At 35.5% G+C, this 18,234-nt stretch overlaps 1 protein-coding gene across 1 annotated transcript in view; it reads left to right on the top strand.

Annotated features, from left to right (window-relative positions):
* ABCA13 (ATP binding cassette subfamily A member 13) overlaps nt 1–18,234 on the top strand; it is a 161,419-nt gene that overhangs the window by 2,832 nt on the left and 140,353 nt on the right. Inside the window, exons 4-11 of the mRNA XM_027743247.2 lie at nt 1,488–1,603; nt 2,637–2,770; nt 4,558–4,722; nt 5,731–5,933; nt 7,888–12,594; nt 13,799–13,905; nt 15,669–15,787; nt 17,083–17,255. Of these exons, the coding sequence (XP_027599048.2) occupies nt 1,488–1,603; nt 2,637–2,770; nt 4,558–4,722; nt 5,731–5,933; nt 7,888–12,594; nt 13,799–13,905; nt 15,669–15,787; nt 17,083–17,255 (5,724 nt within the window). The remainder of the gene's footprint in view (nt 1–1,487; nt 1,604–2,636; nt 2,771–4,557; nt 4,723–5,730; nt 5,934–7,887; nt 12,595–13,798; nt 13,906–15,668; nt 15,788–17,082; nt 17,256–18,234) is intronic.

The raw sequence follows: 18,234 nt of genomic DNA, 5'->3' as shown, positions 1-18,234 counted from the left end.
AACAACTTCCAGCATCTGAGTATTCATGAGATAAAACAGGAACTTGATTGTAGGTTTATGGTTACTTCTTTTCTTCTTCAGCAACAGTATGCACAGACTACAGTAACCACTGACTGCTGTGCTGAGTGAAGTTATGAATCTGTAAATACAATCTCGGTAGAAAATTCTCTACCCTGAGCCTCTAGCATGGAGAGAGTGACAAGAGGACAAAAGTGAAGGGTGTTCACGGTTATGATGTTTGTCTTCCCATGTAACTGCTAGGCATGTGGAGACCCTGATTCCCAGAAAACATCTGGCTGTTGATGAAAAGTGGAGAATGAATTTTTGGTTTTGTGTCACTTGCATGCACAGCTTTTGCATTACTTATTAAACTATTTCTAGGTTGACCCATGAGTCTTTATGCCTTCCTTTTATTTTCTTCCTGTCCTATGGGAGAAGGGAGTAAATGAACAGCTGTGTAGGTGCTTGGCTATGTGAGCGATTAATATAAGGCAACTCCGATGTTTACATATGGGTCTTTGTGCCTTGTTCATTTGGGGTTTTTTAAGACTCTGGTGCCCTTCAATGACCAAATTTTCCATCACTAATGCAATTTGGAAAGCAAGCCACAAACCCCAATGCTTACTTTGTGACTAGTTTTGTATTGCTATCTTACATTCTTATCTAAGGCAGGATTTAGCCAGCAGGAAGGTTCCTAAATTTGTATCTCCCATGTTCTGAGCTGCACCATGCTTGCTATGTCTCTCAGAGGTACATAGAAGAGACTTTTCACACTTATGTGACCATGTTATTTTTTTTCTTTTTTTTTTTTTCCTTTCTTGAATATGTTGGAAACTGCTGATCCACTCTGGAAAACTGGATTCTTATTTGCATAATGAGAAAGGATAAGTCTGTAGGAAATAACTGGTAAATTTGACATAAACTTTAAGCAGTAAATTACAGCTACAGCTACATTAACAAAGAATGTGTTTCACAAATAAGTTGACTGAGGCTGGAACTTGTAAGAAATTCACTAGATATACTTTTATCAATGCATTCTGTTATTGTGCTTTGTTTAACTTCTTGTGAGTATAAATGTTCTGTTGCTTTAAAAATACTTTTTGTTTCCTTGCAGATTGACTGGAAGTAAAATCTAAGTATTCTGTGCTGATCTTGCCTTGTTGTGGGGATAACTGGGAGACTGTGGTGGTTTTGCTCTTATTTTTCCTCACATACTAACATGTTTTCTCTCTCTCTCTCTTTTTTTTAGAGGACATTAGTCTCTTAGGAGACATTTCTTTGATGAAAGTTGAGAGAAACTCTAACTGTAAAATCTCAACTTGTGTTTTGTTCATGAAAAGTCTAATTTGATAAAACAACAGTGTTTTTTCAACAGTAAAAAAAGTGTTTCATTTTTCACTTGCTTGAAGGCCATCTCTTTCTAGCAAGTCCTTTCAGGATTTTGGTTGTATAGAGAGATTGATTTTTGTTTTATTTTTCTCTTTCAGTACCTTAGCATCATTGAAGGATTTAACAATGATGCCGTTAGGCCAAGATTTCTATGAAGTGGTGAAAATAGCACTGAATTTAACTGTTGCATCAGTACAAGATAGGAGCTTAGAAGGTAAGAAATTTGCTGAAGATTTTCTTTGAAGTATCTAGTTAGCATGCTGGGAATATGCAAAATTAGTAACTGTCAGATCCTCTGCTCAGTTTCTGGTGTCTAAGAACTGAATAGCTCATTTCTTTATTGATCTACTTTTAAAGTGCTAATAACTAAATTTTATCAGACTCTGGCAAGTGTTTGATAAACAAAGCACATTAGTCTAATACATCATGTTTAGAATGGCCTTTCAGTGGTGAATTTCAGAGAAAAAATAAATCAATACAAAGGACAATTTCTTTCATTTGATAGAGAGATAGCATCTTGTTTTGGACATGCATGTTAAGCATTATGACTGGCTTACTTTAAACTTCATTCTTCTGTTCTCATAACTTCTGCTCTCAGCTGAAGGGCTACATATCTCCATCTGCTGCTTCACTATGGGAGATGAGTTTAATTGGAGAAGGTAGGCTGGCCCCAGGACAACTCCTCAAGAAAAGGTCAGGAACAAGTTTCACTGGCAAACTGGAGCACACAATTAGATTCTAGGTGCAGCTGTGTTCTCAGCACTGAAGGTCAGGCTAAGAGTAATATGCTATCTAAATCCCACTTCACCTGCCAAAACAAAGGCTGAAGTGGTATAAGGGTGATGTGCTGGAGCCCTTGCACAGAGGATGAACTTGAATTCTCTGGGACTTCTGGTATTACCCTGGTGCTCTCCTTCTTGGCAAAGATTCATATCCAGTCCATACACATTTGCATGACTATGTGCAGTTTAGAATGGCACCATGCCGGGTCTGCTGGCAATCACTGTGCAAGGACATCTCACCATCATCATATCAACTATTGAAATACCATCAGATTAAGTGACCTTACCACTAGTGCAATCACGGATTTTATCCTAGTGAAATTGGTGTTCAGATACATGCTTTCTGCCCCCAAGCCACTGAAAAGCTGGGAACGTGGTACTTGAATCTCATCAAGTATGAATCATCAAGAAACAACATGAACAAAAAGAAGGAATTATGTAAATATAAGGTTTCCTTTCTTTCAGGTTTTCAATACAATCTTTCTTTTGGAGATGTTTTGTGGAATCCACTTGCGGTGAAAGCAGAACTTGAATCCAGGTTTGGTTTTGACAGTCCTCATGTTGAGAAGCTGCTAAGTTATACAGCACAATTAACAAAGGTAAATTGGTTGAAAATTTTGGTGTCTTCTCTTTAATATTTTGTTTTATTTGTACCCTAAAGGGGTTTTACGTGCCTTTCAGAAACTGTGGTCGTATCTTAGATTTGTGAAGCAGCTACAAGACTGTTAAGTATTCTGGCTTCATTCCCATCAAAAGAAATGTATTTAGCTTCAGCTGAAATTTTTGCACATGAAGATGCTGATAGGTCTAGTTGTTTACATTAATTAATTTATACTTCTCTAAAGTCACAGCTGAGTATGGCAGAGTCCCAGGTTTATTACCCAATCCTGTAGAGAATTCTGAGGGTTGCTCCACTAAGCTTTCAAACCAAATTCTAGATTTGAATCTACCAGGATTACCTTGGCTAGTTGCATTTTTCATCTGGTTTGCTGAACAAAGAATACCTGTGTCTTCTGTGTGTAAATTAAAGCATATCAAAAATCTTTTCTTCTCAGTTGTGCAGTCTTGATATGAATATACTTGACTGAATTGTCTCAGTGGGGCTTAATCAAGAAGCTTTATCTGCTTATTGCTCAGTGGACCTTAATCAAATATACTGGTTGCGTATCAACTTAGAAGAAAATCTCTTTCCTCAGAGAGGAGTTTCTAACCTATCTTCTAGACTAAAGTGAACTGTTGTGGTAGTCTGGTTTTTGAACTGCAGAAATCTTGAAACTTCTTTTGCAATTCTACTTAAGTCCGCAGTTTTTTCTAGTAAAACATGTTAATATTTATGTGAAATCTGTTTGTTCTTTGCAAGATAGAGCTTAGAGTTATATTCCAAAAGAGCTTATTGTAAAAATAGTAGATTTAAACAAAAGAATAAATTATAAAAATTCCTTGACTTTTGAATGGCCTTTAAATGAAATATCAGTAATGGTTTATTTGATCAACTGAACTGAATTCAACTGCAGCTTGGTAGCCATGATTGACTGTGAAATTCCAGGCTACTCACTTACTAGCTATTTAAGCTAATATCTTAATATTTTGTCCTTGTGTTAGAGCATTGAAGACCATCAAAAAGTATGAAGGGAAAGGTGGAAGTCTGTATAATGTCTGTTTTGAGCACTTCAATTCTGCATCTACTGCCCCATTTTGTTTGGTGTCAAAACATCCGTGAAAATTTTTATAAATTCTCTGGTCAAAATTGAAAGGAGTTAGGATGAAGTACCTCAGAATGACAATGATAATAATAATTAAAATGTATGGAACTATTTTTGTATGCTTTAATAATATTTATATGATTGGGAATAATAAATATTTCATCACAGAATTTAAAAATCAGTCCATGGGGAAAAAATTCTGCTCTCTTGGCCACTCTGTTGAAACACGCCAACCTCAATTTAAAACTACTCTGCTGCATGTAGTCTTTGGTTGAGGTGTATCGTTGTACTAAATGCTTTTTATATCCATAATTTTTATATTTGTAAAGTTGTTCCAATATAGTTATTCTACTGTCGGTGTACTGTATCGTGGTCAAGTTAGTTCAGCACCAGTCTGCAAATTACTGTAGAAGTAGCAACACTGGTGTAGCTACACGGTGAAAATTCCTTGCATATAAAAGTCCCCTCATTCTGCCTATTTTATGGGGCCACTGATATTTTGTACAACAATTTGCTGCATGTGGAGTACTTTGAAGTATATGCCTCCAGAATATGAGGGGGCTTTGTTCTCACTGAAGAAGGCTATGTGATATTCTTATTTTTGCTAGATAAGTAAACTGATAGCAGAGATAACACTCAGCAGCTCTCTTGAGATACTCATTAATTTCATATGTCCCTGCCAGATTCCCACAGGAGAGACACTGGAGCAGTTTGTATGCTCTGCTCTGTCCAGTGTGCCAGAAGATGAAGCAAACAAAGAGAATAATGGACAGGGCTGCATTTCTGCACGGCATGAGGCCAAACTGTATCTTGTTCATGCTGTCAGTAAGCTCAGACTTTATACACAGGTACATTTTAATAAGATAATAGATTGAATCTGTAATTTTTGCATGTAGGCTGTCAGCAGTAACTTAGTTAAAAGATCTGTTATTTTCATGAATTCTTATCATCTTGCTGATAAGATGAAGTAATCCTTATAAAGAATCATTACAGTGGAAGTATAATCTATCACCGTGTGTCCACTTAATCAAATTTTCTCATTAACTGAGATTCAGATTTGCAATCTTACAGGGAATATAGTGAAATATACTGCACTGCAGAGACCTGTCAGACGGAAGATCTGTCCCACCTGAGACTGAATGTTGGGCAAAACTAAAAGATGACTGGAGGTCTCCACTTATAATTAATGAATGATTAATTTATTTTTAATTCCCCTTGACTAGCTCTGGCAATAGCGGCAAAAGAAGGTTGAAAGAGATGAAAGCAAACCTCCACTACAGCATTCTGATCTAGCAGAACAGCTTGGCATACAGTCTCTATAATGACATGCGTGTAGTTGCATGGAGGAAAAGATAAAACACCCAGATGTTTCCTAAGGAAAACACCTAGTTGCCTTAACATTGATATTTGTTTTTATACTAAAATATGGGGCTTTTTTCCATCTCTTTGTGAGATGGACCCCAAAAAATGTTAGGGTTGCTGGCTTCCATTGTGTTGGCAGTATAGGCAGAATTCTGGTATAGGAAGCCTGAGACTGTGGAGGTCAGCTTTTGATTGGTTTCAGTCTCAGGCCATCTTTTTACAGTTCTTGGGTCTTTGGACAGGGACACCAATACATAGGAGGTTAGTTCTCTGTATGAACAAGCATTGCCAATTTGCAGGTCAGTCAAAACTGTACTGAAAATCAACCTTCGTAAGGTCAGTCATTTCAGAGTCTAGAGGGTTGTTAGGGAGAAATTTTACTGTCACTGTTAATTGTGTGATTTTTTTAAAAGACATGCAAATTCTGTGTACTGTATGAATAGGAAAGCTTTGACTCTGTAACTAGGTGTTCTATTTTGCATTCAATCTGCCAGATAATTGAGCAATGGCTTAGCAGCAGCAGTCTCCCTCAGAATCTCCTTTTGGAACTTAGAAGACTCATAGCTGATTTAGTATCTCAGTTTCTAGATGAAAGGGAAGCCAGGAAACTTTTTTCAGTCATAAATACCCTGATCCAGCAATGGAATGAGAAATCAGATGCCTACTTTTCAGAAGGATATACTGCATCTCATGATTGGTAAGTTATACTTATCTTTCTGCAACTTGTTTTATGAAGTTCAGATCAACCTGAATATTCATTTTCACATTGCATTTAATTAATTTCTGTTTTGTGGTGTTATTTTTTATTCTGCAATTCAAAACCTCATATACAGTCAAATAATTGTGCTGATGCTTACACATTCTGAAAAAAGAAATTAAGTCTGTGCTTCAGAGTATAGCTACTTACAGGTTCAGCAGAGGACCTGGCTACTACACGATCAGGACTCACAGGAATCAGCATTTGGGCATTTTGAATTAGGACCTGAATTCTTTATCTTGTTCTGCAAACAAAGTTTAATTCCCATAAAGAGTTGCTGTGACTCAGTAATGCTTCTTATGTACAGCAAGTCCAGTGCATCTGAAACATTTTGGATTTTTATTGTAGAAGTCAAACTCATGTTAATTGTGCAGAAGATCTTGTAGCAGAAGCCTGCTACAGAATTTTAAACACTTAGCATTAATTGTATGTATGTAGTTTCCAATCTCATCTAGGGCACCCTGAGGCTATGGTTTCTTTTGATGTTTTTAAACTTTTCTTACTATTCCAAGTTCTCCATTTGGTTTATCACTCAAGGCAAATGTAAGCAGTTTATATGAAGATATGGCTGTAAGTTCTATACTTAGAATGATACGTTTTGTCAAGCTATTAAAATATTCCTGATGCGGAAGGTTCTACAGAGGACTTGAGCTGTATATGAAAGGAGTTAACGTTTTTCAGAATTGGCAAGCCTCAAGAAAGGTATACAGCACAGCACAGGATCTGATACTTTCCTCTTTCTAAATGCACACTGGATGACTTGCATTGCTTCTGGGAGCTATAATGTTGGCCTCAATTTGCCATTGCTTGTAATAACTCTACTTGTTCATATAAAGTACTACCACTGGAGGACATATGATTCATGCTATACAAATCAACATCTGAGGATAAATCTGAAAGATACATTCCATTGTATACTGATAAGAGAGAGATTGCAGTCAAGTTATTCAATAATTTAGTAGTGCATTTTGGAATTTGGTTCTTATTTATAGAAGGAAACTGCTGTTGTAATGAAACTACAAAGTAGATGATATAGTGACTGCACAAGAAAAAAACCATATTTTTTCAGCAGTTTTACCTTTTTGTTTGCACTGCACAATGTTTTTGTGCTTTACCTCTTTGACTGCAGAGTCCTGAATCTGGAGAGAAAGAAAATATATTTAAGGATAAGGTATCTTTAACTTTGAGACCCTTGCATTGGAAGGCTGTTTTTCACTGTGCACCTCCTCTTGACCAATCTTACAGAGCTAGTAAATGGTTTTTCTTTTGATAAATACACAGACATAATGGAGATGTCCATTGGAGCATTCTAATTTTCACTATGATTTCATGTTTGGGGGGTTTTTTGGTAGGTATTAAAATAGCATTCTTCAGGTATCAGCCAGTCAGTAGGAATATTTTAGCATTCAATAATTATGGGAAAACAAAAATTCTTCAGAATTCATAGAAAATCAGAGGTTTTGATCAAATACATTGATATATTCCTTTCTGTAAAATAATTAGTCTGTGGAACATAAGAGCTTTGCTCTTTTCAGCAGCTGAAAATGTGACATACTCGAAGGTGTTTGACTCTTTGTGGCTCACAAGCTTGATTATAATTACTGGTAAATGCACATTTCCTTAACCTAACTGCCTACATTCAGGTTTTGATTTGAATGAAGTTGTGAGTTTTCAGTGAGTTTTTTTCACGTTTTTGAAAACCAAAGCAATTGTCAATTTGTGCTATTTCAGATTTTGTGGTGGTTAATTTGTGACTGCTATTTAAATTATATTTGGAATTTCTTCAAGTTAAATAAAGAGACCTAGATTCAAAAATTATAAATTATATATATAACCAATTCCTGTCTGTCTATTAGGTAACTAACAAGAAAAAAACTTATGATTAATTTTTCAGGACTTTGACATCTTTCAAAGAGTTTTTGAAGAGAGAAGAAAACTTAAGGATTTCTGGTGAAAAGGAAACAGATCATCTTTTTCGTCTTGTAGAAGTCATAGAAGAAATTATAATGTTTGATTTCTCAGCTTCTTCAAACCAGTCTCTAATTGAAAACGCCTTGAATAATATAATAATATGGATGAAAAATTTTACTCAGGGGGAGGAATCTGTCACCAGTTTCTCACTTGCAGTTGCTGAACTCCATAATGAGCTACAAAAAGAATTCCAGCCTCTTCAGAGTTTCTGGTCAAAAAAGAAGACAGAAGTTTTGTGGCATATAGTTGAAATTTTCTTCTCTGAACTTGGTTCTAGGCTTTCTCATATGAGTCAAGTGGAAGAGGAGGAGGTAATTGAGAACTTATCTAGAATTATATCTTCCATTGCAGAAAATAAAATCCATAGTAGAAGTATGGTGTCGCTACAAAATATCCTGACTGACTGGTCAGAGTTTAATGTTACTGCTTTGAACCATTTAAAACATTTAAGTGAAAACTTCCTAAGAAATCTCTATGAAGTTGGATCATTGTCTAGTGATCATGTCAATGTGTCTTTCACCACAATTCCTGGATTGAGTAATACCTCCTCTTTATTTCTCTCAAATGCAACTTTTATGTCTAAGATACAAGAATTAGGAGATATTGTGCATGATTTCCTCAAAAACATCCAAAAGTTAAACAATACTAATGTGGCCTCACTTGTTCCAATAATTTTCTCTCTGTATCAGAATGATGAGCTGGTCTTAAATATTCATAACAATAGCACTCTGTTAACATTTCTTTATGAGACTTCAAAAAATATGTTATCTTTTCAAGTATGGCATGATTTCCAAAATAAGGATCTAGTTTTTGATTTTCTGTCCGAAACTTTTGACCTTCTCTGGAACCTCACCAGTAAGTCTCTGTGTGAAAAGTTACTATTATTTTACAACTACACAGAGTTTCAGGCCCAGTTTGTTGCACAGAACGGAAAAAAAGAGATGCAAGTGGTCTATGGCACTCTGAGCAGCCTTAAAATTTTATTTATAGATGAAGAGCTCCAAACAGCGACCTTTTGTTATTTGGCTGAGTTTCTTGATATCTCTCAAGAATGCCTGGTCAATAATGGGTGCACTGATTTTTATCTAGCAAATATTACTTCTGCAGATCATTCAGCAGAGGTTTATGACTTACTTCTGCTTCCATTGGACAGTGTCCTGTCTAATCTAACAAACTTGGGAGATAACATCAGTGTGCCTTCTGCTTTGCACTGCACTTTTGCATGGCTTCAAATGTGGACAGAGATTTTTGAAGAAGCATCTAAAATCTTAAATTTGAATTCAACCTTTTTTGTGTGTCTAAGAAATGATTTGGCAAATCTCTCCCAAAGTCTTCTAAATGCAACTCATGACCAGCTATGCAATAATACAGCTATGGATATTCTTGAGTCTACAAGACAAGCAATGAAGATATTGAAAGTTGTATTTCAAGAAGGTGGCAATTTAAATGACTGGAAAGATTTTGAGGCTTTCCTTGCTAGTCTTCAAAATGTATTTAACAATGCATTTGATGTCACAAGCTTGCTTAAAGGCAACAGTTTAGAAAGTGTTTTAGAAATGATGGGAGTTGTGATAACTGAATTGCAGAAATCTATACTGAAGGTTGTTAATGGAGAGTTTTTGAATTCTTGGCTTGATATTTTCATCTCAGGAGAATCTGAGGGTGAAGATAGGGGTGTTGGTGTATTTTCCATTGGAAATTCCCTTTCTACTATTCTCAAGCTCTCACAAAAGGAACTTGAAATTATTCTTACTGAGATAAATGACACAACTGCTTTTTTTAAAAGTGTACCTCGAGACAAATATATAGTTTGTATCAGCATTTTCCAGAATATTACCAAATTAATTTTGAACAGTGGTCTGAAAAACGTAAGCTATTTGCAAACAAATTTTTCACCTCATCTTAATTCCTTTCTAAACTTCTATAGTACAGTGGATGAAGCAGAGGATTGTAACAGATGGATACATGGATTAAGTAATCTCAGTGAAAAATACAAGTCATCTTCCCACCTTGAAAGTGCAAAACATATTTTATTTCTTCTGCAATCTCTGGGAAACACTGAGACAGATGCTAAGCTAATGAATGTGATGGACTTTGTTAATTTCATTTTTAATTTGATACTTCCTGAATGTTCCCTATCCGGTTCTGATGTTATTTGTGTAAATGTTTATTTCAATGTCATAACACAACCTTTAAAATTTATTCTCCCTGATTTTTATGTAAAAGATGAAATTAGTAGACTTGAATTTATTTTTAGACTTTTAAATAAATCTGGGGGGCAAATGGAAATGGTTATCAGGGATTTAGTGGGGCGCTCATTGTATATGTCAAATAAGACCAATTTTAGTCAGTCAATCCATGGATTTAACAGTACTTCGAGAATGCTCCTTAATCCTTTTCATCGCATTCAGCGTTTATCAGTGGAACTTTTGTCAGAAATTCAAACTCTTCTGAAAAATAGAACTTCTGAAGTTGAAGAAAACAGCTCCTCTCATTCAGACATTGAGATTGAACCTTTCTTACATGAGAAAAATATCAATTTGGTGATGGAGTTCTTTCAAAATGTGATTAGAAAACTTGACTCAAACTTGCAGAGTGAACACAAAACATTTCCGCAGAAACTGATAGAAACAGCAGCTCTAAATATTGAACTGGTAAGAAAGGCACTTAAAATTTTCAAGTCTCTCACTTTTACTGACTTTCCATTAAGAGATGAAAAGGACTTTCTAAAGCATATGGTAGCCTTGGTGCAAAACATGAGAAACATGGATGTTGAGTTCCTGACAAGTAGATTCAAACAAGTCCAGAGGAATATAGATAGTTTCTTTAAAAATATCAAACCTTTTTATATTGAGAACTCTGAGTTAGGAACTTTAACAGACTGGTGGGATGCATTTGAGAACATTTCCTGTCATTTGAACCTGACTGGCTTATGGCAAATAACACAATTTTTTGAACAGGATGAACTCTATGATGTAGAAGATGTGTTCAACCTCTTCTTTGATGTCATCAGCCTTATGGAAAGATTAGCCCATGAAAACACTACAGAAGCACTACCTGAAATATATGCTTTCATACTGACTCAGGAAGAAAAAATGCCAATGTTTACTGATGAGGAGTTCTCTAATCAAGTAGAAGGTCTTCTAATGTTATTGGAGACACTGACAGACATATCTGACAAACCTGCAGAGGTCTCTGATTGTTTTTCTGCAGCATTCTGCTGGACTCTGACAACAACAGCACCTCAGAATGATCCCACTGTCAAACCTTGTGACTTTGTGCATAGCAATTCTACTCTTAGTTATAATGCAGTCATTGAAGTCATTAAGGAGCTTAAACTCATCACTCTGGAGGACAGTTTCTCTTGCTCTAGGGAAGACTTTCTGATGGATATTTCTCTCAATCTGACTTGCTTTTTTCATCAGATCAAAGAATGGAACTCTATTCTTTTGAAGTTTTCTGAGCTCCATCATGTAAATTGCTCAGTTCTCAAAGAGCTGCTAGATTTTTGGAACGACCTATCCCTTTATGCTGTGCCACTGCATGTGAATAATACATATACAATCAATTGTTCCTCCACACCAAAGAGCCAAGTAGCTTTACAAATCATTGAAATACTGGGCAGTGTTTCAGTGGTAGAAATGGAGATGGCCAAAGATCTTCTGGAACATCTTTATAGTGGCCTAAGTTGGAACAGACATTCAAGAACATCACTTAAGGGTGTTCTTACTAATGTTAAGAATATGACCAGTGACGTTTCTCGACTCCTGAATACAGATGCTGTCATTTCTTTTCTTTCTGTAATTCAGCCTCTAATGACACTGTCATCTGTTGGAAACCAGACATACTCAATGCTCATGGTAATATCTGCTTTAAATGAAAATAGCAATATATCTGATAACTTTGAGAACTTCTGGTTTCCTGTAGTTACAAGCATAGAAAATTTATTGGTGAATTTTAGCATTAAAGAGTTACTTGTGGTGGCAGACCAAGGGTTTCAATTACTAAAGTTAGCGACTGGACGGTCCTCTTCAGTGGCTCCTGATGTTTTAATACAGTGGTTTAAGACATCATCTGTAGATGCTATATTAAGAAATTTTGAAGATATGCAAGGCATTGTGAAGAGCTTTCTATGCGAGTGTAACAATAAAAATTATACTAAAATAATACATGCTCTAATTCTCCTTATGACTAATGAAAGTTCATCAAATGACCTACTGCTGGCTGTCAAAGACATTATTCACTTTCTGGAACTTTTCCAAAATAAGTCTAAGGAAGACTACACTGGTATGTTGTTTGGTGATGGTCATCTCAGTGGAGAAAAACTGAATCATAGTCACTCTGCTACTTCAGTTTTGTTAAATGGTCTCCTTCATATGATTGCTGATCTTGCTGTTATAAAAGAAGAAGCCTCGCATACAAACAATATTGAGCTTCAGATAGTTGACTTCATTGACTCATTTTTTTATAACGCACAATATGGAGAAGCTTCTACTCAGTCCCAAAACAGAACTCTGGAGATCATGCAAGAGATTTTGCAAGTGATATTTCAGTCTACTGCAGAGCATGACAGGAACAAAATAAGACTATTACTAAAGGATTTGGATAAGGATTTAATGGCAGAAATGAGGTGAGAGTTTTCTACGTGCTCATTTTCACAAGTGCACTAAAGACAGAAGGGCTCTCTGTTTATGAACAGCTTAGTCAAAACTTTTATTAAGTTAACTACTGTTTCATTTCTGATTTTTGCCAACTTATATTGTTGAGGCCAGTGGTACTGAGTATCAAATTATATTGTGTGAACCACATTATCGATGTGGTTAGTCATCTATATTGTTATTTAAATTGGTTTCTTTAGAATTATTATAAAAGCAAATATTTGAAGATACTTGTATTTTAAAATTCTTACAGATCTGAATATTGAACCCACAGTTATTGGTGGGCAACAGCCATTTTTGGCTATGGTACTAAACATTAAGGAATGGTTGGAACTAATGCTTTGTGGTGTGTGAGTTCTTTTTTTTTTTTCCTATATCCAAATGTATGTATGTGAAATTTCTTCAGCTTAAATTTGTTGATGTCTTATGCTATGGTTATAGTGTAAGTTGTTCAGTTTAACAAATGCAGTTTCTGAAAAAATCTTGAACCCAAATCATTTTTTGTCTGATTACTCAGATCAAATGCAATCCAGCAGCAGAGGAAACTCTTCTTCAGGAAAATGTTTACTGACATTTATATGAAAGTGCTCTTTGATTGGAGTTGCTGCATTTGAACAATACTGAATGAGCCCACAAGATGATTGCTCCACACAGCTCTAGGGTGTCTTGCTGGTGGAGCTACTGGTCTACTGACATAGACCAGCTGAGAAATGGCATACTGAAGTTGATGCATGGCTCTAATGCGGTATTGGGACCTTTATGGTTGATTTTATGCAAATATGTGAAACCAGTGGTCAACAGGGCCAGGTATTAGCCAAATCTGTTGAAAAATCAAAAGCAAATAGTAGAAAAGTGGTTTATTTTCCCCACATGATGATTATCAGAGTTTTGTATATTCTGCTCTTTGCCTTTAAGTCAGCGTATTCTGTGAGTTCTCAGTATTTCTGAAGCTATTACAATTTTTCTTACTTTGCAAAGGTACTTTCTAGCACTCCTAAGGTATTTTTTTAATGTGGAAATATTATGTTCTGTTTTTGAAATAGTTTGGACAAATGTGATAGTATTGAAACCCTTAAGTGGTTCATTGAACTGTGCAATTGTGCACAGTCACCTGTTGAAAATTTTCTGTGGTACTCTTGTTATGAAAATAATATTTTCTTATTAATGTTTCTACAGAGCATCTAAAATCTGCAAGATTCTTCAGGAACATTTATACCCTGATAGTGTTCTACTATTGCAGAAATTGCAGTTTACCATTTTGAGTATTCTCAAAATCTTTTCAGGTTGGTTACCCAGTAGTGACTCCGTAGGTCACCATATGTGTTAGTGCTGTAAAGTTAAGGCTTTACTTTAAGCAAACTTGTGTACAAATAAGTTAATTTGGGTGATACCATGAAAGGTAAGCATATTGATGCCTGGAAATTAAACCAACAAAGGCACATGACAAAAATTGATGCAGATCAAACAAAGGGATGATTTCTTTCTGGAGCGTGCATGCTGATTCAAATCTCTGTGGAGGCAGGAGGTCTTGCTGCTCCTCTTCAGCTAGTGAGCAGAGTCAAGTCACAGGTTTTTTTTTTAATGAGCCAGAGTTGCTGCAAGGCAGCATGTAGCTGACAGTAAGGAAAAATGGGGCAAGTATTTAAAGGAAGTAACACCTCCCACTTCTGGCCATGTTGAACCAGTGAATTGGCTACCTGTAGCTGAATGACTTTATCTTCAACATATTGTTCAATTTTAACGTTTTATTCCTTATGTATAGACCCCAAGTCGTGCACTTTAAGAAAGGTTCTATATTGACCTGAGAATTGTTTCATATCATGTTTTCTTTGGAAAACAAAAGCCTGTGCTTTTCAAACATCACATTTTAACTAGCCATGCCCAGAATTGCTTGTAATGTTTTATGCCCAATTAATTTCCAAAAAACCCATAAAATGTGATTATGTGATTGTCACCCAGTTCTGACTGTCTTCTCCACTCTCCTGTGACCGATGTAGTTTCAAAGAGTAAAACAGTGTGATGTTGTGTGTTGTGAATAGGTGATACTGAAAGTACTTGGGTTCTGTATCTGACCTCTGAAGAACAGCCTATTGAGAGAACCGAGATTCAGCAACTACATTCTTGTATTTTTTATTTCAATACTCTGGTCATTAGAGTGTTTCATAATGTTTCATTTGTTACAGAAAACTTTGAAACCTAATGAGAAAAGATGAAAACTACTTGACTTGGTTTGATTTGCTGAGTTATACTGTATTTCTTCTATGAGCAAGATCAAGATTTCCTTGTTTTGGAAGCAGTGGGGAATGTTTATTATTCTTCCTACTTGACTTATGAACCAAACATAAGGGAAAAGACCCCAACCCACACGGCTGAAAAAACTAACTCAATCCTGGTTATAAATCAGAATTCAGCAGTCAAACCAAATTCCGTCACTGCTATCCCACTTACAAACCCACTACAGATAGGGGAATGGAGCTTTTTTCCAGGGACATGGGGGCTGCAATATTGGGTAGAAACTGCCTCCATGGATGATCAGGTGATAAATTTCCCTATAGGGATTCATTATCCCTAGATATGGAAAATGTCCAAGTAATGCTGTTTCCCTCTCCTTGCAGTTAGGGTTTGAAAGTTACTGTGCACTGAAGGGTTAGTAACATCCTGATGTCTCCATGTGGAAACAGGATCAGGGGAGCCTGACTGAGGAGAAGGTGGATGCGTTTGATATACTCAGTTTCTCACAGTTATGCTCACGAAGACCAAATATGAAATTTTTCTTCTCTAGTTCTGTAGCAAGTATTGATGTTCTTATTATTGACCAGGAAAGTGTAATGGAGAAGAGTAATTGAAATTGAATCAAATCAGCCTTTCTTGCCCTCTGCAATGATACCTAAATTTAGCTAGACCTATTTCTTTATGTCTTTAACTCATCAGATTTTCTTTGCTTTTAAAAACTTTGTTGTCCTTTATTATTTGGCTAACTTTTAATTTGAGTCCAGCATTTTTATGAGGTTTTTAACTGATTAAACCTGGACATTTTCTCTTACAGAAGAACCAGTTGTCTTTGGCAACATTTTCTGTGTCATTACAAAGTGTAAAGATGGATTAACAAGTCACTTGCTCCCTGCTATCATTGAAGGGATCACTGTGGTTCAAGATCATTATCAGGTTTGAGTGGTTCCCACACCTACCAGTGTGCTTTACAACATGCATTAAACTCTGGAAACTAATGGGAGTTTCCTTTTTTCCCACACTCTGAATGACGAGTCCCCTTGGTGACTATAGAAAGCTGAGGTTTATATGGGTATAGCTCTGATGATTTTGATAGTGATATTCAGGAGAAATTCCTTAAGTAAACAATGGTGAACTTTGCAAGCTGTAAGTATGACTAAAATTATTAGAATTCCTACAACTAGAATAACTGGATTGTCAATCAATATCAAACAGCAGCTCATTTTTAATATTTCTTTAAATTATGTCATACTGATGATTTAGTGAATTAGAGTACATTTATAGTTTTAAATCTTCACAGGAACAGTTGTGAAATCAAACTAGATATGAATACACTTCTAAGGCAGATTAATTCCAGATAAAATAGTAGTTGTGATTACCAGTTGGGGTCAGTCTGTTTTTCTTTAACAGTACAGAAATTACCAGCTGGAGAAAGTAATATTTGACATATAGAAACTCATCCAAAGCTGGAAGCAGGCTTTTTGATAGCACACACATACCCAATACTGAAGTCATGCTTTTTAGTATAGAATTTACCTCCTTTTTATGAAATAGCTCTGCTACTTTATTCACCTGGACACTTTGCTGATATGAACACCAACGTTTTAAAACAAACAGATGACAAGAGGTATAATTAATATGTCAAAGTGGAATTTTGAGGACCAAATGCATTTCTGTAGTCGCTACCATTCTATGACCTACTCCTGCAAATATTAAAACAGCCTTGCAAAATCAAAAACATGCATATTCCGGTGAAAATATAAAAGTGCATATTAGACAGAGCATAATGCATGAAAAATTTTGGATATGAGTATCCAGATATTTTGGTTTGTTGAATGGAAACTGATGTTCAAAACAATTTTTTGGGAAAAAGATAAAAATTGTCAACCTAAAATAAATAAATAAAAAAAAAGAAAAAAGAAAGAAAAGCTTATTTCATTTTGAAATAAATTTGAAATTAAAATGTTTGCATTTATAGTAGCGGATGAATCTCCTTGACAGGCTAGTTCAAATTCCCAATTTGGCTGTTTCCAAAACTCAAATATTTGAAAATTCCTTGGTTCTTGAAAACTTCTCACCCACTTTCAATTACTCATACAATCAGTAAGAGAGTATTACTTTACCCTTATTCTCATTTGAAAATCTGTATCATCTAGTTGCCAAGAGCTGCTACTTCAAGCAATAACACAATCTCATGAATTTACTAACTGTATGACCACTGCGTTTTGCAGGATGTTGAAAGATTGTGGCCTACTTTCAACAAGGGGGATTGCAAGAGTATGGCATATATAAACCAAAAACTTTCCCATACTTTGGAGACCTTCCAGGAAGCCTTGCAGAATACCAGAAATGACAGCTGTGAATGTCAGCTAATGTTGGGGAACATACAGAGACAACTGCAAATGTAAAACTTTTTACATTTTGGTACCCCAAACAGTTCTGTATTTTTAGCAATGTTATTCTGTACACATCTGTGTTCTAAATTATGTAATTGCGGGAGAAATATTGTCATTTTAAGCTTTGTTCATTTGACTGAAAATTGAGTGGATAAAATGTACAAATTATTTAAGTAAATTAGAAAAATTCTGAATATTTCTAAAAACCCTTAAATTTTTGCTGAGCACTTGCAGAAAATCTTGCTGCTTCATCAGGTAAATGCTTTGAATAGCAACTAAGAAAGTTTTCAGTTTCCTATGACTTGAGTTAGGTCAAAATTTTGATATCTAAATTTTTTGTTTAAAGCTGTTTTGATATGGCTTGTCCTCTCAGTAGCTGGATATCTTTTTGCAAAATAGAAAGCATTCACATCAGTTCAGCAGTTCAAACAGTCAGAAACGTGGGATGGTGTTTGTAAACTGATGGGATTAAACTCCAAATAACATCTGATATTTTCTATTCACTTGAAGAAAAATAGTAAACGAATAAAACTGCTACTACAGACAATTTCAAACTTGCTATCACCTAGAACCGGTCATTGTTATAATTGTTGCTATACTAGTTTGGCTGTTGGGTTGTTTTCATAAAGAGCTTGAATTGTGTCTGTGAATTACAGTAATAATACAAAAGAACTTGAGCTTAGATGCTGCTCTAAGCCATGCACTAATGTCCAGTTTTTGAAGAATAAATAATATCTGATGTGTGCATACTCCTTCTTACTTAAATTATAATTAGATAGACTTTATTCATCCTGAACTTCAGTGATTTGTATCTCTAGATTTTAAAAATGTGTGTTCAGTAAGAAACCTGGAGGTGAGACATTGCTAAATCTGTCCTTCTACATAAACTACTGTTTGCTAAAGCACTTAGCCATTATGGGAAGACCCTACATTTGCAGTCTCATCTAGTCACAGAATATAAATAATCCCTGCACCATATAAATACAG

Source organism: Pipra filicauda, unplaced genomic scaffold (assembly GCF_003945595.2).
Source record: "Pipra filicauda isolate LSUMZ 115617 unplaced genomic scaffold, ASM394559v2 scaffold130_size2058158_pilon, whole genome shotgun sequence".
Taxonomy (NCBI): domain Eukaryota; kingdom Metazoa; phylum Chordata; class Aves; order Passeriformes; family Pipridae; genus Pipra; species Pipra filicauda.
The sequence above is the reverse complement of the archived record's forward strand: the minus strand, read 5'-3'. Positions and strand labels throughout refer to the sequence as shown.